At 43.6% G+C, this 23,211-nt stretch overlaps 1 protein-coding gene across 1 annotated transcript; it reads right to left on the bottom strand.

Moving 5' to 3' along the window:
• Positions 1-1,580: 1,580 nt before the first annotated feature.
• LOC103782520 (microtubule-associated protein RP/EB family member 2-like) lies at positions 1,581-12,653 on the bottom strand (the record flags this gene model as incomplete). The annotated part of the gene is made up of 3 exons (XM_008950291.1): positions 1,581-2,633; positions 8,320-8,478; positions 12,514-12,653. Coding segments are annotated over 3 exons (371 nt in total), but the record flags the coding sequence as incomplete, so codon positions are not given.
• Positions 12,654-23,211: the final 10,558 nt, after the last annotated feature.

Here is a 23,211-nt window from a genome sequence, read left to right as displayed (position 1 = left end):
CCAGAGCATCGCTCTCCCCTCAGCACAGCCAAATTTCTAGTGCCCACGAGGTGCTTTATGGCCCCGGCTCCCTACATCAGTCACTCCCCCCTTGATACAAGCAGCAAGAGGGCTACGGTCCTCAGACCAGAATAGGGTATAAGGAGTTGTCAGGAAATAAAGTTCAGCTTTTTAATTTATTTATTTTTTTTTTTTTTAAGATGTGCTTCAAAGAGAGAGGAGGAGAGAGGCACAAACAGCCTGGCTACGAACCCTCTGGGGAGCTCAGACCCCAGCCATTTGCATCTCTAGGAAAACATCTCTTGAAGTACTCCATGCATCCTGCTCAAGTAATAGGAGAACAATGAACTGCAGTGAGCAAGAGACTGGTGCTGATGAAAGTAAGTTCATAGCCTGATCCCAAACTCCTTGCCCCACCAGAAATCCCATACAAGTTCAAGGACATTCTGGAGTCTGGAAAAAATTAGTAACTGCTCTTCAACAGTATTATGAAGAACTACTGTTTATTACAATGACAACTGTAATAAGTACATATGTTCTAATAAACACAAATACAACAAAAATGACAGTTCCCCCATTTGTGGTGATTCTTGGAAATACTTAGTTTGGAATATACACAGTTTTATAAACCAGACCTTACTTGTAACCAACCGAAAGAGGAAAGGGAAGCGCTGGGCTCCGGGTGCAGGATCCTCACCTCAGCACCCGGCAGGACACGAGGTCAGTGCTGGAGGCAGGGCTGGGAAACCCTCAGCCTGTGGGGTCCAGGAACTCCTCTGCTCGAGCAGGGGGAGCCATCCAGGAAGTGGAAATACCTGTTCTAGTGCTTAACAGTATTTTATATATTTTCTGTGGTGCAGCACAACAGCAGGGATCTCACAGGTAACTACGAGCCACTTAGCTGCAGAAGATTGATTAGGAACAGAAAAGTGGGTGTGGGGGTGCCAGGGGGCTGAATAATTGAAAACCTTTCCAAGGAAGCGTGAGCTGGGAACTGACGCTGTAGGAGCCTAGGAAGGTCTAGGATGATTTAGCTGTTCAATAGGCTTCCCAGTTTTTCAGTGGCTGCCAGTTGGGATGGGACTTCCATTTACCTGCTGAACCAGTGTAACAATCCAGAATTGCAAAAATCAAGTGAGAGATGGAGAATACCGAGCAATAAATATTCAGAGAGACTACAACGTGCAGTTTTACAAGAAAAATAAGGAATGCTTTATATCTTCATAATGCTTTATATACTTCAAGACACCTCTGTTTATAAAATACCATCATTTAGAACAGGGTGGTGGGACAGCACGGGAAGGGAATGCTCCCACTGCAGATATCTCCTGCACCGCACCAGCCTCACCGGAGGCAGGGCAGCCAAGCACAGAGCAGGATCCATGCCCCTCAGCCAGCTGGTGCCCCTCTGACCTGTGCTCCCTCCTCAGAAGGACTCCTCAACTGCCTCTCCGTGCTCTGGAAGCAGCCTCAACACCCAGGAGGTCTCCACCACCCATAAAGGGAGTTTGGGACGATTTCAGGGCTAATGCTGTTGCTGCTTCTTTCCCCCATGCCTTGCACTAGTGAGGAATTACTTGTCTTCCATACTTGGCCAGGGCAGCAGTGGGGAGAAGGACAGTGAAAAGCAATGGCTGGACTACTTTGTCATCTTCTGAGGGGTGGGAAGCCAAGTGACAGCAGAGAGAGTGTCCTGCAGCTACGCTTGTGTCAAGGAGCTTTCTCCTCCTCCACCAGCACTGGGCTGCGTGGAGGCAGAGCTGCAGCTGGAGGCTGGGACTGGATTCCTCGGGAAGGAAGAAAACCTGGGAAACATCTATTGATGAGTCAGGAAACTGGGAGGGTTTTCAAAAAACTGAAGTGGATGTCTGTTCCTCCAGAAATAAGCCAAAAAAACATACCATGCAGCTTTCTAACAAGCTTTCTAACACAGGGATTTCAACCTCTCCTAGGGAAACAGATGTTCTGCCTTCCATTTTGTGGAGGCAGGAAAGGAACAAATGGGAGCAACACGAGCATTCTCCTCCACAACACACTTCATCCTTATGGCTTGAGTACGACTTCCACCTGTCCCTTGCTTCCAATTGTTCAACCAAATTTATGCCCCGAGGCAGATGGACTAGAAAATGCGAAAGCACCACAAAGTGAGAGAGACAGCTAGTGGTACAGTACTTCTTGCCACACAAAATGCCAATATAAATATGTTAGAACAAGTTACAAGTGTATCATACTTAAGACGAAAAAGAAAAAAAAATAAATATATATATTTTTTTTAAAGAGCAGAACAGATCTCAAGCAGCCAAGTGGTGAAGTTGCAGTGATGTACAGTAGGTGATGTAGCCCTACAACCTCTTGGGAAGATACACTGAAAGAAGACGTCTGCAAATGCATCTTGGCAAAGTATGGGTACAGAATGCAGTGGCTGGCTGGCACTCACTATGGTACATAAATGTTAATGGCAGACTGGGAGTGAACTGATTTCAAGTTTGAGGCCGCACATGTTCCATTCTCCAGAAGAAAGTTCTCACACAAAACGAAAATTGCCAGAGACGCTGGGTGAGTCAGTACTCCTCCTGCTGCTGGGGCTGTTCGTGGACTTGCTCCTCACCTTCATGCTCTTCTGTGTGGCTCTCCTGCAGGGAGAAAGACCCAAAAACATTCCTCAGCAGAGAGCATTCCCCATGTAATCTCGCCCCACGGCACTCGCCACAGCCTAAAGCTTTACTTCTGATTTTCGTGCACACAAGTCCAAAATGAGCTGTTCCCTGAGAAAAGCAGCATCTCCTAATACTTCAGTCAGGTGTATTTACTTGGCTTTTAATCAGTGCCTACACAGTACTGATACTGCCCCAGAACAAGTGTCAGTGTTCAACATCACTGAGTGTTAACTGTTCCAGTAAAGGAACGTTTTGAAGAGCTTGGCAGTCAGATGCTCGACAGGGAGATGGTGTATCACAGCATCCTGATAGCCTCCCATTTTCAGTCTGCCCAAGCACTTCTGAACCTGTCTGCTGTAGTTCTCACACAGTCTTCACTCTAGGTTTATCTCACTAAATGGACAAGACATTTTTGTTATCATCTGCTTTAAAAATTAAACTCGCCCTCCTTTTTGAGGTCAGGTAGACTACATTTCTGAAATATCCTCATGCTAACACAGACCAGAGTTCAAAGCTTATCAAAACAGTGATTTTTAGCAGTATCCAGAAAATATAACCAACGACTTGCAAACACATTTGCTTTGAAAAAAAACTAAGTCCAGTATTCCCTGATTTATAGAGCTACTGTTAAAAGCACTAATCACCAATAAACACTCCCCTTTTGCAGACAGTTATGTGCAGTATTTTCCAGAGCTGTCTCTGCAGATATGTTCCCCTTGGGAGAAGAATTCCTGACCAAAGGGAAGGCTGGATCCTCACTGCAGGTGATACCAGCTTCAAACAATTTCCAAATTGGAGGCAACAGACCTGGTTTCTTGAGTTGAGTCGGATGTTATCAGAGCTCAAAAAAGCTGCCTGGCTCTTAGGACCTGAATTCTCTTTTCCCATTAAGCACAGCTCCATTTACAGCATTCCTCTCAACTCGCTTCCATCTTTCTGGAGCACGGTTCACTGAAAAGTTCCTCCCCATCTACTCTCTGCTCTGCATTAGTAGTGCTTGGCTGTAGGCAGCTCCAAAGGAAAACACTTTTCCAAGACACTGGGCTGCCATTCACAACACAGCATCCCTGATGTGGCACCTCTGCAGATCTCACCTCGTTCCCAGCAATTTTTGTTAGGAGCAAGCACCCTGAACAACGAATTGTACCAAATGGATACTCCTATTTTTTCAAATTTGAGGCAGAAATTAAAAGGGAGGCCATAAATTGAGTTTTCCCAGAATAGTTCAGAGCAGCTTATGCAATAAAAAAAAAATAATTCCCTTTTGGCAATAAAATATTCATATTTCTGAAGGGCAAGAACAGGAGAATAAGGTTCCAAACATTTGCTGGTACAATGGAGATCCTCAGCTATTTACCACCTACAGAAACAGCCCAATTCCCACTGAAAGCAAGCCTTCTATCACTCGGGTGCTGTTTCCAGGTAGAAGCCACACATGCCTGTCAGGACAACTGCAGTTCAGCACCTCCTGGGCCCGTGGGCAGAACAATGCCCTTGTCACATACAGCAGCTACACCACGTCAAAACAGCTTTTTTTGCATAGGATCTAAAAATTGCAACTTCTGTGATGAGCTGCAAGGGTGAGAGACTCGTGAAGAACAGGAGAGAAGCTGACAGCTGTGAGAACATGACTGCCTTACAGGGTGAGAAAAAGAAAGGTTCTTTAGCTGCAGTGAGCTTTGTTCCCTTAACCCCATCTATCCAGACTCTCCTGATGTGTTGAGGCAACCTGCTCTGGAATGCACCTATGCCATAGGCTCTGCCCATGCAGGTATTATTAGAAAGCCCACTCATGCAGACTTTATAGATCATGTGCATGCTGTCTTTTCATGCACATGGTTGGAAAAGCTTCTAACTCCAGGGAGTACCTTGGGAACCTACTCTGCAGCTCTGAAGAAGCGTGGTGGCTCCTTTCTGACCAGGCTTACCTTTGATGGAAATGGTAAATCATCTGTGACTACCTCAGAAGTTGTTCTGGGACTTGGACATGTGCTTCTCGGTATGTACAGATTGTATAAATCCATTAAATGAGAAGCACAAGAGTCACTATACCAAATTACCTTGGGACTGTGGAATCTGCCTGAATAGCATCCCCTAATAAGGAAAGCAGTGGAAGATGTATTTAGAGAATTTATTTCTGGGTTAGATCACATGAGCATGGTCATCTCTGTCTCCCATGGCAAGAGGTGCTCTCTTTTGACCCTTCAATCCATCTGCCTCAAACTATTCAGGTGTGCCTGTAGACTGAAGAGCTGGACTTTATGAAAAGCAGCTGCTGGGGGGTGGTTTCCTTTCCAAAAGCAAGAGCAGATGTAGTAGCTGCTTGAGCAGGAAGAACAAGCCACTTCATTTCAAACAAGTGCTTTGCAAACTTGAGCTGAGCAACTGATAGATCAAATGTCAGCAATTCACTCAACTTCTCCATGAACTGAACCAGGACAGCTGATACAGAAAGCTACTTTTTTGCTTTATGCCAAGACCAACATGGCTCCAAGTTTCACACCTAGCCATGTAGCCTCTTCTGAAGCTCCCCCACTGTAAGACTATATGACCAACTGCTTCACCTACTATCTGAGGTCTTAATGGTCTCTATAGCAGTCACAGGTAGGGGTCACATCTCACCACCACCTAAATGTTTCCCTTTTAACACTGTGCACTATCAACTTTAATGCTTTTGATGAAGTAGGATTGCAAATGAGCAATTTGTAATTAAAAATTACAAATGATTAAAGATTGATCAGCCAAATGTTAAATGGCCCGGGCAGATACAACATCCCTCTTGCATAAGCAGACATAAGAAGAAGATTTAAAACAGAACCATAACAGGGAAAAGAAAAGGGAGCCTCTAAAGGAACTCAAATGGATTGATATTTGTGCTGTAGGACTCAAAACCTCTCAAAAATCAAGACCAAATAATAAAACATAATAAATTAATCAGTCTTAAAAACTTAGACTGTACTGAATTAAACAAAACAGAAGTTAGAGAAGTGACATAGTTGAAACTACACTATGGCTTGGAATTCTGAAAAAATAGTTACACTCCACCCCCCAATGACATCAATCTGACAAAAACCTCTGGAGGATGCTTTTTACAGGGAGTAAACTCTATCCTTGCTTTCTGAATCATTCTACATAGAATTTACTGGACAGCCTACAATGGTCATGGAGGACCTATGAGCTACTGAGAGATGTGACCACTTCACGTGCTGTCCAGAATTTTCTTCCTATTTTTTTTTCCTTTAGGAAGATTAAATTAAGCTTAACAGAAAATTAAGTATAAAGGGAGTCTTGTCCCTTCTGAAGAAGAACAGTTGGTTTGAAAAATACCATGATCTCAGTGCCATGTTGAACACAGACACCTGTCAAATCACACCTAGGAAGGGAGAGCTCAAGATTGCCATCAAGCAGTTATTGGAAGCCTGAATTGAAAACAAATTTAAATTTGGCCCCAAATATCCAAGCACAAGGTTCAGGGATGACTTGTGCAGCATGTGTGAGCTGGACTCCTGTGCATCCCCTTCCTGATGAAAAGCCTTGTAGCCAAAATTTCATTTATACATGTCACAAATCCTGAAAATTTCTTCTTTGCCTCTGTATACTTGAGACACTCTGAAACAGAGATTAAAAAAAAACTAAGCTCATTAGCAAGAATTTAGGAATGGTGGAGCTGCCTGTGGTTTGGGAATTTTCCCTCTAGGGATTGGGAAAGACAAGCTGCTGTTGCCAAGGGACTAACCTGCAAAATGCCATGAGATACAGAATTTACCTTGGGACAAATTCATTACAGAGAGAGGGGAAAAAACCAACTGAAGGGCAAAGCAGGGCAATGAGATAAAGTGCAAAATCAAAAAGTAAGCAGGATCTGCCCCAACAAGGGAAACACAGGCTTTGGTTTAGTGCTAATACATGGGGGTCTTTCCTCAGCAAATCACTCTCTATCTGCTATGCTGAGATGGAAATGCACCCCAGAAGAGGAGGACACCAAGTCTCCCACTAAAATATACAAAAAAAACCCAAAATGGAGTGGGGAATGGTGCCTGTGCTCCTTCTCTAGGGCCCTGCTGCTGAAGTGACATACCCAACCTCCAGCTGCAGGCACATTTTGGATAAAGGCATGGTCATCCCATGTAGTTCATGCACAGGCATGGATGATGCTTTCAACAGAGAAAGGCTTGAAGGGAGGAAGCAGATAAAACCCTGGGGTGTGACTGAAGCAGATTCTGTAATGTGCTCTGCCAGGAAGGAAAACTGCAGGAAGAAAAGCAACAGATGCGTTCCTTGGCGTGGAACCACTTGCTCTGCAAGCCAACAGACAGGCAGATGTGGCAGGGGTATGGGGAGAAGAGGGATTTTTTCCTGGCTTTGCTTTATAAATAAATTGCTGGTTTTGAATTCAGAAGACCTCTTCTCTCACCACTACACATACTCTTTTAGACTGTTATCACGTGCCTGGCAAATTTGTCTCATTGTTTCTTCCTGTGAAAACACCAGCTTCCTCCTCCTCTTCCTCTCCAGTACTCGCCCTGCACCACTGAACAAATCCTCTTTCCCCTGTCACTTCTCATCTGAGCAGTGGTCCCTGTCAGCATCAAGCTCGTGCCCCTCTTGCACCTCACTTTCATTTATGCTCTACCAGCCTCTGTTAGAAAAGCACGTGCATTAGGAGTTCCTTCAGCCCTGCTTTTGAAACAGAATGCTCAGGCAGCTGACTACTGCTCCAACAGCTCTCTGAGAACAGACAGAAGGCAACCTCTGGTACCTCATGCTGCTGAGAGATGAAGGTGATGCCAAAGCCCTCGTTGGCTGGAGGCTGGAGGGTCACTCAGTCCAGTGCATACAGGGATTTGGTTAACATGGATGGGAGCAGTGCAGCTAAACCTCCACAGAATCATTATCCCTGAACCCATCTGAGGAATTTAACCAGCACCCTTTGCAGCTTCTTGCTTTGTTCAGTGTCTACAGGGCTAAGTCTGAGATACAATGAGATTGCTGCTTAATCTTGCAGACAATACATCGACGAGATTTTGGTAGTAGAGGATTACTGGGTTTGCACAAGGAAGAATTTTGCCTATAGCAACAAGATAATAATAATAAAAAAATGCTAAAGAGCATTATCTCTGCAGATAATTACGTTTTTGGCAGCCTGCACTGTACATATTACAGCCCTGCCACGTGGGCTAGAGAAGGTTCCCAGCTGTAGACACTGAACAGTACCTGTCAGAATTTTTGTGATTTTCAATGTGTTAAAGAACACAAGTAAAAGATTTTATGCAGAAAAGGAAAAAAAAAAAAGGAAAAACCCCCACCAACCAAACAAAAAACCACCAAAACACCACACACAAAACTGAGGCTCACAACCTTATGAAATCTGTTTAAAATTGTGACACCCCCTCTCCACCTTCCAGGTCAGCTTCAGCAAACCTAGAATACAATATATACACTGAAGCAGCAAAAAGCAACCAGCCTCCTGAAACCCCTGCCCAGGCTGAAAAAAATCTGTTGTTTGCAAATGCAAACATCCTTTTGAGGGGAGGAGCTGTGGAAATCCCAGCTGCTACAGTTCTGCTGGCCCAAATAAAGGCCATGACCCATTACTGTGCCAATAAATTTTTAAGAAATTAAGCTGTTGTGTCTAAATAAAAGACATTAAGCTTGAACTTACGTGTTCTTCTGAAGTGTAAAGGACTTCCATTAGCCGATTGACAAAGTCATTATTCTCTCCCCCGTGTTCTTGGCAGAGAAGTTCAATCTCCCTTAATTTGCCAAAGTAGAAATCCCTTTCTTTCTCCACGCCTTCAAGTGCAAGTTTTAATGAATGTACCTGCATACAAAGCCAGACATGATGCATCAGTTGTGAGGTGCTCTACAGACAAAACCACTCCATCTAAAATGATGCATGCTAAACAATCTTAAGTATCTATTCAATTTCATAGCTTAGAATGAAGTCCACTTTTTGGCCTGAAGTGCTAGATTGAACTTTCACAGAATGACAGAATGGTGGGGGTTGGAAGGGACCTCCAGAGATCATCTAGTCCAACCCCTGACCAAAGCAGATTCACCTACAGCAGGCTGCCCAGGAACGTGTCCAGCTGAGTTCTGAAACTCTCCAGAAGAGGAGACTCCACAACCTCTCTGGGCAGCCCGTGAACCTCAGGGAACAGTAAATCAGGCTCCCCCGTTACACCTCTTGGATGTATCCTAACCTTGACCCTTAAAGGTCAGTTTTCTCAGTGTTCTTTTATACTGAAACCCAAAGCAGCTGTTCAGGAATCAGGGCTACTCAAGACTTGTCTCCTAACAAAGCTGCCAGAAGTGTCATGTAGTGGTAATTAATCCAGGCAAAATAATGCAAGTTTTATTAATGTGTACTTGTGGGAAACTTACAATACCTCCTTGCCTGAAAACATGGAGATCTAGCAGAAAAGATAACCAAGGGATATTGTCTAGTTAGGAAAAGAAAAGGTCTCCTCATTGCAAACATGAGTGTTGCTGTGTTGTTTTTCCACCTCTCCTTTTCTGGCTCCCCACTTACCATACTCTTTTAGACCTGTTCTGGCACGTGGCTGGCTGCACCATGGACCTTCTGCTCTGACTGATGTGCTGTTTCTATCAACAAAGTCTCTCAAATGCCAAGTATCTTTCTCTTTGCAACCTTGTTCACATGAGTCTTCAAGCTATACTGTCAGTCTCAATTTCACCATTAGGACTGCTGCAAATCATTTATGGGCAACATAGCTGTTAATTACTAGGCTTCATATAAGTCATGACAGATGTTTCAATATATTTTTATACATAGGTATAGATACACACAAATATATTTAAAAAAAGAACAGTTTGGTGGGAGGATAACAAACTACTGCCCAATGGGGTATAATGTGTAAGTGGCTCCCCAGTTTGGAGGAGAGTGCACCAACCAACAGAAACAATCACAGCTGAAGCTGTCTGTGGTAAGCACACTGACCCCAATCACATCCACATTACTGCCAAATTAGCATCCACATTTTAAGGCCTACAATTATACAAATGATTCCCTAAATAAAACATGCTAAGTAAATTAAATTGCATCAGACTGCATTTCAATGAACTGATTAAATTTAATAGAAAGTTCTGTGTTGCCAGTTCTACTGCAAGCTAATTTATTTCCTTCACTAGTAGAAATACCAGCAGAGTTCAAACAATGCTTTGACAGCCTACTAAATCCTATCAGTTCATTTCTCCATAGCTGCTGAGCTAGCAAACCCTTCTCCTGACCTCTGATTGCACTCTCAGAGGTGTCAGACAGCAGGACTGACCTATTACCAGGGCAGGATCTCAGAGCATCTCATTCAGGTACTGAGACATTTCTGACCAGCTGCCTGAGCATGACACCCAAGTCTTACCCTTGGCAGTTTGAATCTATGATTGACACAATGACCAGTCACCTTAAAAGTAACTATTTATTAATGAAAAGTAGGGACAGCAAAATGGAACAACAGTTCACAATATTTTGGTCTACAGATGAAGACCTCATGTTTAAGACATGTCTTCTTGATCCACAGCAGCATATTCCTTGGAGAGCCACAATGTTACCTCCTGTGCTCTGCTCCTGGACCAGAACCACACCTCTGCAATCCAGTTAATGGGGCAAAGGCAGCAGTTTTTATTCACTGGCCTTTTCTCTGATGGCACTTTTGGGTAGCACGGATACCCACAGGACTGCAGAGCCAGGCTGGAGACTAGGCACATACCATAGACATGCAGCCAAGACAATGCTGTTTTCAGAAACTATGTGTATACTAGCATAGAGTTAATGGTTCCTGAGAGCATTCTCCACATGTAATGGTCCCTGGTCTGTGTTGTCTCCTCAGCTGTAATCAGAAACTCTTTGGGAGACTGTTAGTTGGCACAGACCAAAGAACACAGCAGGGACCACTTCAGTGTTTAATGCTAAGGGTAATCAAGTTTCAGTGCACAGTGACGTTCCTTGGAAGTGTTCAATTTACTAGCACAGACCAGGCAATGGCTAAGACCATTTTAAGAGAAACTTTAAGATTGTTGGGGGCTGTTAAAGCAGCAGATGTTATGGATGGCTTACGATTATTGCAAATAGCTCATTAAGCCACCCTATGGTAAAATACAGTGTACAGACAGACCCAGCATTTAAAATTTTCCACTACAAATTGCATGGAGGTTCAGATGTTTCAATCTCCCTTAACTGCCATCCATGAAAGGGCTGGGAAAAAACTGTTACAGCCATACAGGAATTTGGTATCCACAGACACTATTCAGCATTCCTTACTCATAATCAAGACAGCTACTGGCTAAAAGTGGCTGCTGCCCTCATCTCCCTGGTTGCTGGAGATTGGTAAAACACAGGCAGTTTGGATCTTTCAGCATGTTCAGACTGGGGGTCAGAAAAGCCTGGCTCAGAGATGCTTGCTGCGTAGACTTTTTGGCTCATGTCATATGCCCAGGGTGCACAAGTAACCATTAGTGGCAAATGGGATACCAGATGCTGCCAGCATCAAAAAACCAAAGTCTTCCAAACCATCCTGGGTAGAAGAGGTCTCTGAAAAACTAGCTATTAAAACACCAACTTCCCAAATCCTCCAAATTTCTTCTCCTCTTTGGTGATGGGGGAAATCATCAGTTTTTCCCTCAGGGTTATTTGTATATAAAGCTTAAGGTTTTCACACATGAAATGTGCTAGGAATACATTAGCAGTGGATGTGATAGCAACTGCCTATTTTAGTAAAGATCAAATATTTTTCTGCTACTCAGATCCCAACCAACTCTTCCTCCTGAAGCAAACACATCCTGACTTCTGAGTACAAATGTCATGGTTTAAGTTGCATTAAGCTGATGTTTGAACTCCACACTCTTACAATGATTAAAAAAAAAATCCATGAAAATTATATGCATCCATTCCTTGTGCAACACTCAAAAACTTTTCTGTTACAACAATCAAAAGCTCATTTGGAATGTTGCTGGACCCTGTTGTGTTCTGTGCTGCTCAGAATTATACCCTGAATCTGCATTTTGCTGTGTTTGGGATATGGTTATCCATCCACCACCTGTAAGTGTGTGTATCAGTAACCAAGAATTTGCAAACAGTATCCCAACAAAGTGAAATCTTTGTTGTTCATGTCAATGAAACACTAAAACTGAAATTCCCTTAATTGTGAAAAAATGATACTTGATTCAGAATAACAACTTCTTCCTGAATGCAGCTGCCAGGCAGCTCAGACTCTAAAACACAAGGGTTTTTCCCTTTCCATTTTCTTTGGTCCAGGACAAATACAGGGATTAGGCCTCATTCCAAAGCTTGCTTAATTATATTGCAGAATATTAGTTATAATATAACTGAGTATTCTCACAAAAGGCAGATTACATTTTCAAATGAAAAAGGCATATTACCATAATGCCTTCCCTCCAGAAAGCAGAGTGCAATGAGCTAGTCCTGATGCAGCTGCAAACCTCTAACACCTTGGTATTACAAATAGGCTTGTTTTCTCCACAGTAACACATTAAAATGATTTATTTCAAATTTATAAGACACAAGAGCTAGGACACTACTGACACATTCCCTATCCAAGTGAAAGAAAAGATAGATTTGAACAGCTAATAAAATTATCATACCTCAGCAAGGCTTACCTGTCATTCCTAAGACCACCTTTTAAAGATACTGGCAAGCACCAGTCATCTCTGTCAGACTATTTTTAGCAATAAATCACTTCATTTTTCTTCCCAGCTGAGCTACTTGAATCTTTTGTCCCTGCATAATTCTGGAGTGCATCATTCAACAGTGAGCAATATTAGATTCCATGCCTGCCTGGGACAATGAATGCATCTAATTTTATGCCTAAAGCAAATTTACCTGTTCACTGAGCTGTATGACTTGAGTCTCCAAATCTTTATCTGACTTGGATGCTGAGCTGCTTGGTGCAGCTTTTTTTGCTGAAGATGGGCGAGAAGGTGTTGATCCTGGTTTAGAAGCTGGACTGGATTTAGCAGCACCTGAAAAATACAATAAATAAATAATAAGCAAGATTTATCTCTGTGATAAATACATTTCTATTAACCTGGTAACTGAAACAAAATTGTTTCCCAGACGGCCATCCTCTTTCTTACTTCAAGGTGCCAGTGGAGGAAGTTCCAGTGCTGCTGTACTTTGGGAAAAGAAAAATCCCATTCCCTAGCACTTTCAGTTTGCTACTGAGAGTGAAGTAACTCTTAAACTAAAAGAAACAAATATAAACCTAAGGATAAAAGCTCCTAAGTTCTCAGCAGCTTTCAGCTTTAACAAATATGCCATTAACAGACCATTGCCCCAACCCAATATTTAGTGTACTATTTTCAAATTCCCTGCAGAAAGACAGACTTGAAATAAATGTAGCTAAACAGCCTTTGTACTTTCCTCATTTTCAAACGTAACTCATCCTTGAGACAAGGGCATTGAAATTCAGACAGAGCATGCAGAATTAAATCCATCGGTGAACTCCCAGTTGCCATAGTGACAGAGAGATGAGTTTTGATCTCCTTAGGTTTTGCTATTTGTTTTTCATTACTTGCACTACAAATCTGCCAGAACACAGAGCAACATCTTTACCAGCAAAAGCAAGCACCAAAAGCACACCTGTATTTTTAGTTTTCCACAATGCCTGTGGAACCCAAGTGCCCAAGCAGAGGAACATTCATGTGAAAGGGCTTGCAGAGCCTTCACACAAAGCTCACAGCCAGCTCCTCACACCTTGCTCTGCCTCCCCACCTTTCCCCTCCCTGCTCACTGTTAGGTTTAGTCACTCAGCCCCAGTACACCAGTGTCCAGCTCATGGCTGTCCACCCTGCCCAGGCTCCCACAGACACTCTGCTCTTGACTCACAGCCTTTCCTTGCTCCTTCCAACTGAATAAATTTCAGAGGAAGTGGACATACATCTGGTACAAAAACTGCTTGGGTCAAGAAGACAGAAAAGAAACCCAGCCCTGACTGACTTACTTCATTTGATTTATTAAGCAGACATGTGAATGAGGAGTCCTGCTTTGCAGCAGGCACGTTTACCACTCTTTCTCACAAAGAGCAACCCACGGTTGCCTGGACATGCTGACGGGCTCCACGGCCATCCTCCACCACCAAATGCTGTTGGCTCTGAGGCCTGGGCCACACAGGGTGTGGGAGAAAGTCCAAATCCAGCAAATGCCCAGCTCCCAGTTGAGTTCTGAGCTTGCAGGCACAAATTCTGAAGGGATTTGTCCCAGATTTCTCAGCAACTACCTTCCACCCCACACCTCACCAGGCTGCTCCTCCTATAACATTTGATTTATGGCACACTCAAAATTGTTCTAAGTTGTAATTTCTACAACACATCCCTAGAGTCAGACAGCACTTTCGTAGAGCAATTCAAATGATAATATGATTGTAAAACCAATGTCTTATGAAGGCATTACCATGAAGAAGTCACAAGGAAGCAAGGAAAGGCAGGAGGGGGAGAAGGACAACGTGTGAGAGTGCCCACAGGCCCAAACCCTGGAGCTCATGTGGTCTCACTGCCCTAGAACTGTGTCTGTCAGTCCCTGGGAGGAGCTAAAGCAATGGGAACGGAGAGCAGCCATGGGTTACTTAAGCTAGCTTAGGCTTTTCTGATTTAGTCACAGGTCTGCCCCTCTAGCAATCATCTCCCCCTGCCTCCAAGGATAGCTCAGTATTAACTGGGTCACCTAATGCCAACGGAACCTAAATAAACAACTTGATAATTCAGTTGCCTTGCGTAAGCACTTCTGTGCAAGTTGTCCACCCTTTTCTAGGCTCCTTAAAATGAGACAGAAAGGGGGGAAAATGTTTTTAGTTATTTATTTTTTTAAATTGTTGACTCCAGTCCAATAATTTTGATGCTTATATCCTTAAAATTGCATACTCAAACTCACCTCTAGCAGATTTCACATACAGCACAAAGACTTGCTAAAGTTGGGAAAATTCAGTGTTATATACATGCCTGAAATTAAACTTCTTTTCACATCATACTCATATTAACAAAGAATAAATCACCTGTGGAAAAAATGCAAAGATCATCTGCTGGTATTTCTTTCTTTAGGCAACTTCATAAACTGCCCTCAGGTCTTCACCCTGCCTTCAGGTTTTTTCCACATTCAGTTCACATTTGACTAATTAAAAGGCAGGAGGACTGTTAAGGGGTTCTCAAAGCCAGGAAAATAATTTTCATTTGGATTAGCAGATTACGACAAGAAAACTGGTGTCAAAATAAGCAAGATAAACACACATGAAATAACCACTTTGACTACAGCATTCTAGCTGGGCCTGAGGTTATTTAATGAATAACAGCAACTGCAAAAGTTCCCCATTCAAAATTTCAAATAATATGCAAGTATACTAAACCAAGGTATCAATATTTATTTATTTTTTACTGTACTCTGTACCTGCAAGAAGCAGTTCAGGATACCCACTGAAAATTAAATGCTATGAAACAAGGTATGGACCTTAAGATGTGAAACCTTGGCTGGCCAGTGCAGCTGCCCCCTCTGCCAAGTCCAGCTCTTCTACCTGAAGGCAGCACTGGACTGTCCCTAGGCAGCCAGGGCCTGCACACAAGTGCAGGAGAAGCTGCTCAGCTTTTCTAGGGCAGCATCCCCAGCCTATTAGTTCTTCACCATTTCTCCCAAGGGGCCGTGGTACAAGACCTAAGCAAGGCACGTTGTGCAACAGCAACATCCTGCTCCCTTTCATGTCCAGCAGCCTTGTGAAGGGAGCTTGTCCTTTGTAGATTGGGCTACTGATCACAGAAGGCCAAATCATTAAGTACACATCTCTTTTTAAGCCACAGAGAGAGTTAAAGACAGAGCAGGCACAACCACTTAATCCCCAGGTACTCTCTCTAATTTGCAGCTGAGGTGCCCTCCCAGAGCGTGCTGAGCAAGCCCACATCCCCACTGCCTGTGGTGGAGGGCTGGAGAGCACCAGCACACGGTGTGTTACATCTGCCTGGCTTTGAAAGCAACAAACCCTTTTGAATTCCTACAGCAAAGTGTCACTATGCTTTACAAAGTCCAGACAAATCAAAAAAAAAAAAGATCGACGTTTGCTCTGCTGCTCAGGATCAGCTCTTAAATGAACATGATATTCTAATTTCAGTAACACAGATAAAAGCCAGCTAAATAACCTGAGTGTTTCAGATGGTATCAGCGACAGCTGGATAGAACTTAATTGCAACAGAGGATGCCTAGGGACTTCTAATTTAAAATTTCCTGGAAGAAAGGAAAAAAAAAAAGCTCTCCTGCACATGTATTCTGACACAATGGTGTTAGAATCAGCTCAGAGGTAAGCCTCCCATTCCAACAGAAGCTTTCTTTCATAAAAGAATTAAAGGATGCTGGTTGGTAGAGCGGTGCAAAGTACCTGAGACAGTCAGATATCTAAATGGAGATGAAAAGTCTTGGCAGACTTAATGACTTTGCCTTTGAGCACCACAATGGCTTTGCAGTCGATTAGTGCAACTGTGGAATAACTCCTAATGCATTGCTCAGAGGGGCTATACAATCCAAGCAGTCTGAATTCTGTCCCACGTCCTATCTTCTATGAAAATATTTATATATAGCCATGTACATATTCTGAGAAAGCACAAAATTTTAGACAAATATTTTATATTTAAAAAATCTTATATCTTTTCACTGATGGCAGAGAACTGCATTGTAATCAGCACCACAAGTGGTTCCCATTACCATTTCTTCTTCAAGCTGACTGCTGATGTTCAAAGAAGTTCAGAGCCGTGGCCCTGGACAGGAACAGCCCATGCCCCAGAACATGCTGGCCTCCAACAGGCTGGAAAGCAGTGTGGCAGAAAAGGACTTGGGGGTCCTGGTGCACACCAAGCTGATCACAAGCCTGCAATGCACCCTCACAGCAAGGAAGGCCAACAGCCTCCTGGGCTACATTAGGAAGAGCATTGCCAGCAGGTTGAAGCTATGGTCAAGTGGTTAGGGAGATGTTGGGATCAAGGTTGGACTTGATGATCCTAGAGGCCCTTTCCAACCACAGTGATTCTATGATGCTATGAGGGGGGTGATTCTCCCTCTCTGCTCAACCCTGCTGAGGCACATCTGGAGTGCTGGGTCCAATTCAGGACTCCCCAGTACAACAGAGACATGGCTATACTGCAAAAAGTTCAACAAAGGGCCATGAAGATGACTAAGGGAGTGGGCTACCTCTCAAATTAGGAAAATCTGAGAGAGTTGGGACTGTTCAGCCTGAAGAAGAGAAGGCACAGAGGGATCTTATCCATATCTGAAGGGAGGGTGCAAAGAAGATGGACACAGACTCTTTTCAGCAGTCCCCAGTAAAAGGACAAGAGGTAATGTGTGCACAAATTCAAATACAAGAAATTCCATTTAAACCTAAGAAAAAAACTTCTTTAGTCTGTGTGTGATCAAATAATGGAAAAAAAAAGCTGTCTATAGAGGTTGGGGGATCTCCATCCTTGGAGATACTCAAGACTGAACTGGAATCGGTCCTGAGCAACCAGCTCTTGGTGACCCTGCTTTGAGCAGAGAGGTTGGGCTGGCCCATCTCAGCAGTTTGAGACTGTCCTTCCCACCTCCACTGTTCTGAAAGAACTTCTGTTACAGCATGCTCTGGTTTTAGGTCAGGGCAGGGGCCAATCAGAGCTTTTTGTAAGCAGTATTGCAGCTGCTTCATCTCACACCTGGTTAACTTTTGGTACCTGCCCATGTAACACTCACTGAGATGGGAAAAATAAATTCACAGCTGAAAGAAAATTTATTTTGTTCCTGTACTGAAATAAGGTAGAATAACCAGCTTTGACATATATTACAGGATTTTATCTGTGCTGCTCCAGAAGCAGTTACTAGTCAGTCCATCATAATTACATATATCCCCTCACTTTCAGCTTTTCTATTCTTTTTGCTGAAGACATAAATTTTGCAAACAGATGTACACTACTCCAGTGTAAGACAGGGGATGCTGGCACTCTGCAGGTTTTGGGTACAACAAAGCTTGGCTGAGGATTCCAGGTCATTATACATCACAAGCACAGTCTTGCAGACAAGAGACCTATTTCATGTTTAGAGAGAACACAAGTTTTCCTTGAAACATATGAGTAATTAGTACATCATTAAATATTTATGTAAAATTCCAAGAAACCACGTGCATGAATACTGTAGGGACGTGCACGAGGATGGTGTGAAGCCCTGACCAAACATGAGACTTGGCTGAGCCCACACAACCGCTGCTTGAGGGGAATTTGGGAATCACTTGCAGTCTGTCTTCAGTCAAATTAAAGGATTTTGTAAAATGAATATTCCTGACTCATGCCACAGAAGAAAAAACAAACCCACTAAGAGGCCACAGAACTAGCAATTTTTTCACTAGCTAAAGAAAAACTCTACCCACCTAAAACAAATGAATGAGAACAATAGATGAATTAATATTCACACACACTTGTTGTTGCAGCTACACTGGGATTCAAGAAACTACTCAATGGAGGGATGCTTGATGGTGTACATGATGATAAATGATGCTCAGTGGGAATAAAACGACCTCAGACAAAATCTGACGCAACATTCAGCAGCCCAACATGCTGCAGTGAAGCTGCCTAATAATTTTGTGGTACTGATCTCCCCTGAGTGGCAGGACCCCCCATCTCCTCAGCTCCACCTCCACCATCACTGCCAGACAGCTGGCAAAGAGAAGTGTGTACAAATACTTGAAACTGAAGCACCTTCTACAAATCACAACAGAGTAAGAACATCCAGCAAGAGCATCCAATGGAGTCTACTTGTCAGGTGAAGGAGTTTTGTTGATGGCATGACTCCCTCAGTTTGTCTTCAATAGACTGCCAAGATGGGAACTAATCACAGCCTTTTCTCCATCATAAATGAACTTTTCTTTAGATGTAAAATTACCAACATTTTAATGGCAACTATAAATTGTTCTCATGACAAACCCTTATTTTACCTAGAAACATCTTCAAGCATGCAAGAGTTCATCTTCAACAGATGAAATTGTTCCACATAGCCTTAAAAGAAGATGATTTTAAAATTGAGGTGCTCTTAAAAACATGCATTTTCTGAAATTCAACTGTCTGCTTAGCTATAAGGAGAAAACAGCCTCAAAAAGAAAATCTGAAGGAAAGCATGTGAAGAAATGCATACTGAAATATGAAAGGTCACGCAGAAATGTGAGCAACACGGACATTCAAACCACACCCACAGTACACTGAAAAATAAGGCAGCAATTTGCACCACTGTTTTTCAAGTGAAAATTTTCAAGCACGATCCTCTTTCCAGAAGAAAGGCCCAGCTCCTGCTCTGCAGCAGTGCTGCTTTGTGGTCTCAGCTCTCTGGCTGAGGGGTTTAAAATTTAAACTCTCCTCATGCTGGCAGAGGAGGTGTGTCTGTGCTAAGGCTGGGACGCTTTCCTCTCTGCCTCCCAGGCCAGCACTGTCACTGCACATGCTGTTCCCGTTGGCCAGCACAGTTCCTTGGCCCCGTATGAACTAGGCACAAAAGCATGTTCAGTTTGTCACCCCGTGGCTCTTCCCATCCCCAGCTCTGCCACGCTGTGCTGGCACCGCTGCGAGCAGAGGTGGCTGTCACCAGCACAGCCACGTGGGGAGCAGAGGTGGCATGTTTTGGTGGAAAGGAAATAAAAAAGCATTAGTCCCCTAGTCCCCCAAGAGTCCTAATCGTATCACCAGCTGCTAAAATAAGGACTGGTTTTGCTGAGTGTTTTTATCCCTTGAAATTAATTTCCAGCACATCTGCCCCAGTGGGCTATACCATGTCCCTAAAGGAAATCAGTATTTTTCTTGCATAATTGGCTCTTCGATGGCATGCACATTATATATAAAGCATTCATGCACAAACAGTTCATTCTGCCCTGGTTATTTTCCCTGTCATAGCGTGAGTATTTTTAGCCCTCATGTGATCCTCCAGTATTTTCCAGCTCTGCTTTAGTCATCCTGCTCTCACTGAATATTTCAGACTAAAACCTCCAACAGCCTTCAGATCCAAGAACCTCTCACATTTTTAGCTGACGTGTAAATAATTAATTTTATTGAGCTGTCTTTTGCCTATGTATTTCTGACACTTCACACCCATACCCAAAGCAGCACTCCACGGATTTGCTCTGAGATAGAGGAATACTTACATAAGAGGCTAAGCTAAAACCCTGACAACCTGATCGCCCCTTTCAATTTGATCAGATGAAGCTTTTTCTGCTGTTTTCCACAGGGAGAGTTAGAGCTGGCACAAACAACAACGCCCTAATATTTTAATCCCTTACCGTGGTTTGGGCTCTACATCTGTAGGCTGTTTACCACTGCTGGAGGGGAGGGGAGGCTGCAGGAGGTCGGAAGGCGGCTCAGGGCTGGCAGATGGCATCCTATCCACAAGCAGCTGTGGTGCTGCTGGCAGAGAGCCTGCAGCGGTGGGCTCTGCTGCTGGCTCCACTCCTCCGAGGAGGAAAACACACCCCTTGCCCCAGCAGGGAGCTGCATTTACCTGGCACACCCTTGCTGCCCCTATTCTTCCTAGAAGCAGCCTTCAGATGTGTCACCAAAGCTGCCCACCCACTGTACCACCAGCAGCTCGGCCACAAATCGGCTCTGCCTGTCGAGGAGGGGCCGAGGCAAGGTGAGGGTGGCACAGCAGATTAGCTGTAGGGCCCTATTTAGGCTGCCGTTTCCGAGCTGCATTAGCCTCGACCCGCGCTGACTCCTCAGCCGGGGCGCCTTTGCACGGGGTGGGGCCACGGCTGCTGGCTTCCTCCACCAGCAACACAAAAACTGCTCCACTCTCAGCTGTCTCCCACTTTGGGTTGGTTTAAGAGCATTTTAAACATGAAACAAAGACCACAGCCCTGCATTTGCAGAGATATAGGTAAATGCCCATTGCATAGGTATGGAAAGCTGCTGCCCGATACCATGGGTCTTGTCAAGCTTCAGTGGCAGATTAAAATATCAAAAATAATTCTAAATCATGCCAGTACCTTTCTGAGCTTTCAGAGCAGTCCTTTTCAGAGTACCTTTCTGAGCTTTCAGAGCAGGGATTTGACCACTTTCTTGTTAACTGAAAAACATAGCTCAGTCTACCTCTGAAAATACTGTGTTAGAACAGAGTGTTATAAAGCAGTTATGAATAATTAAGAGATCAGCACCTCCTAAATCACTCAAAACCCAAAGCCTTGGCAAAGAGCACTGGAAGAGTTATTCTGTAGAACAACAGGAATCACCTGAAACATGCATGAAATTACTAGTAGCTAAATAAATTATCCCTTTAGAAATGTATATATTTGATCAATTTAGAATAGGGATAGTTAAAAATCTGTCAGAACCAAAAGTACAGTGTGAATGAGCACCTATGTATCTGCTTGCTCCTGACACTAAACAATAAATGCATGCATTTAGGTATGACTACTGCACACCATTCAAAAACTTCTGGATTATGTTGAAAGATCTTCTGTGTTCTTTATTTTTTCTCACTACTGCTTCTTTTTGTTTTGTTAATCAACTGAAACAAGGCAGTACTAAGATTTCAAAGCTTCAGTGTTAATGTAGAACAAATCACACAAATTAAAAATGACATAAAAAAAGAAAATGCACAAAAAAAGAGGCAAACTACTGTGGCAGACTGCTACAGATGCTGGCAAATGCTTGCTGCCCTGGTGTAAGAGGTTATTGCATCAAGCAGCCCACAGTGTTTACTGCTCCCACAACAAAGTCAGTGGAAGTACAATTGTGGCCAAAACCTCAAACTTCATCAAAGACCCAGGAAAGAAGAGTAACAAAACCAACAGAAAAGTCATAGATAGCAGTTTAAACTGCTATGCCATCCAATGTACTTACTCATGGGCATGTGTACCCTCTTTCTGGGGGTTGCTCCATCAAGGAAGATGGGGTAAGGGAAGAATTCTGAACCTGCTGCAGGAAAACTCATGCCACCTTCTCCTTTTTTTCCTTTTCATATAAATGGCTATACCTGTTTTGCTCACGTGGGCATATTAGGGTTCCTATAGCAACTGCAATGCATACTCCCTCATTTCAGCTGAGCGTGCACAAGCCAGAGGTACAGAACCAAATCATTCATGGCTGTTTCCCAGCTGCCCAGGACTTGCTTCCACATCATCCCAACCTCCTCCCAAACGGCAGGAGATGAGGCACACAAGCTTGCAGATCCATATGGCACTCCTCAGAGTGTCCTCTATCAACAGGCAGCCAGCAAGGGCTCCCAGGCTGCATGACATGGTGAGGACAGGCACAAAGGCACAACACATCACTGAAATGAAAATGTGCTCCCCCAGAAACTGAATAAATCTGTGAGTGACTGACTCCTGAATGAAATGCTCTGGTTCTAATACACAAGGAGCAATAAAAACCAGAACTCTCATTTCACCTAGCATCATGTAATGTCTATCCCCTGACTCGTCACCTCAACAGAAATCTAACAAGCATGCCTCTCATACTTCTGGACAATACTTCACAGTGAAGGAAGCTTTCAGTGAAAAAGCTGTCTCACAGCCACAGGATCTTACCAAAGCCCATCATGCTATGTCAGTTGTCCTATGGCATACAAGGGCTGTGAAACCACAAGACATGCTCCCCATACAACCAGCAACAGGACATGAGATCACTGCATTATCCTCCCCATCAGCTGGCCGGTTCCACGCCAGTAGCTATTCTATTTCTCTAGGATTGTCACCTTCACAGCTTTAATTTGGCTGACATATTTGTGCCTTTGGTAAAAACAGACCATCTGCAAGAAGAATTAACGAGTATGGTGAAGTCTGTGTTTAATAAAAGAGTCATTTTCCAATTTCTCAATTGGACAACATCGTGACATTAACACTTGGGGTTTTTTTTTGTTTTCAAAGGGAGTGCAAGACATCACGTGGGAAATTATAGCATACCAGGCCCTGAAATTCAAACGTTCAGACACGAGAGGGTGCAAAACAAAGATGTAAACAACCTTTAGAAGCCCAGAGCAGCACTGGCCTGCTATTAGGTGCTTGATTTCCTGGAAGCACTAATGAGCTGAAGGCAGCAGGCCAAGCATGCCCCACTTTGACGTCAGAGGCGATCAGAGCAGAACGCTGAGATCCGGGTATGACTCCAGAGCATAAGCCAGCTAAAACTGAGGGTGCCTCACACCTGCCCCTTTGCCAGCACTGGGGCATATCTGGGCCCACAAGAAGCCAGGTCACAGATTTAAGCCAATTGAAAATTAACTCTTATTTGAAGAACGGGCATGAATAAGATAAACCCAGCACAAACCAGTAAAGGAATTAAGTGTGTGTGCATGTGTGGTTCTGTATGCACAAACCTCTATGTGTACAGGCATCAATCCCAGTAACACCTGGGTTTTTAAAAAAACATGTTAGCTGCTCTCCAGTTTACTTAACTCTCAGTTACCAAAAAATGGCATCTGCTTAGTGACCAGTTGTGCTCATTTTACATAAACACCAAAGATCAGGCTTAGCCAAGCCCCCAGCTGCTCACTCACTGTCCCCTGGTGGGATGTGGGAGAGAGTCAGAAGGGCAAAAGTGAGAA

This window comes from Merops nubicus, unplaced genomic scaffold, assembly GCF_000691845.1.
Source record: "Merops nubicus isolate BGI_N331 unplaced genomic scaffold, ASM69184v1 scaffold9302, whole genome shotgun sequence".
NCBI lineage: Eukaryota > Metazoa > Chordata > Aves > Coraciiformes > Meropidae > Merops > Merops nubicus.
The sequence above is the reverse complement of the archived record's forward strand: the minus strand, read 5'-3'. Positions and strand labels throughout refer to the sequence as shown.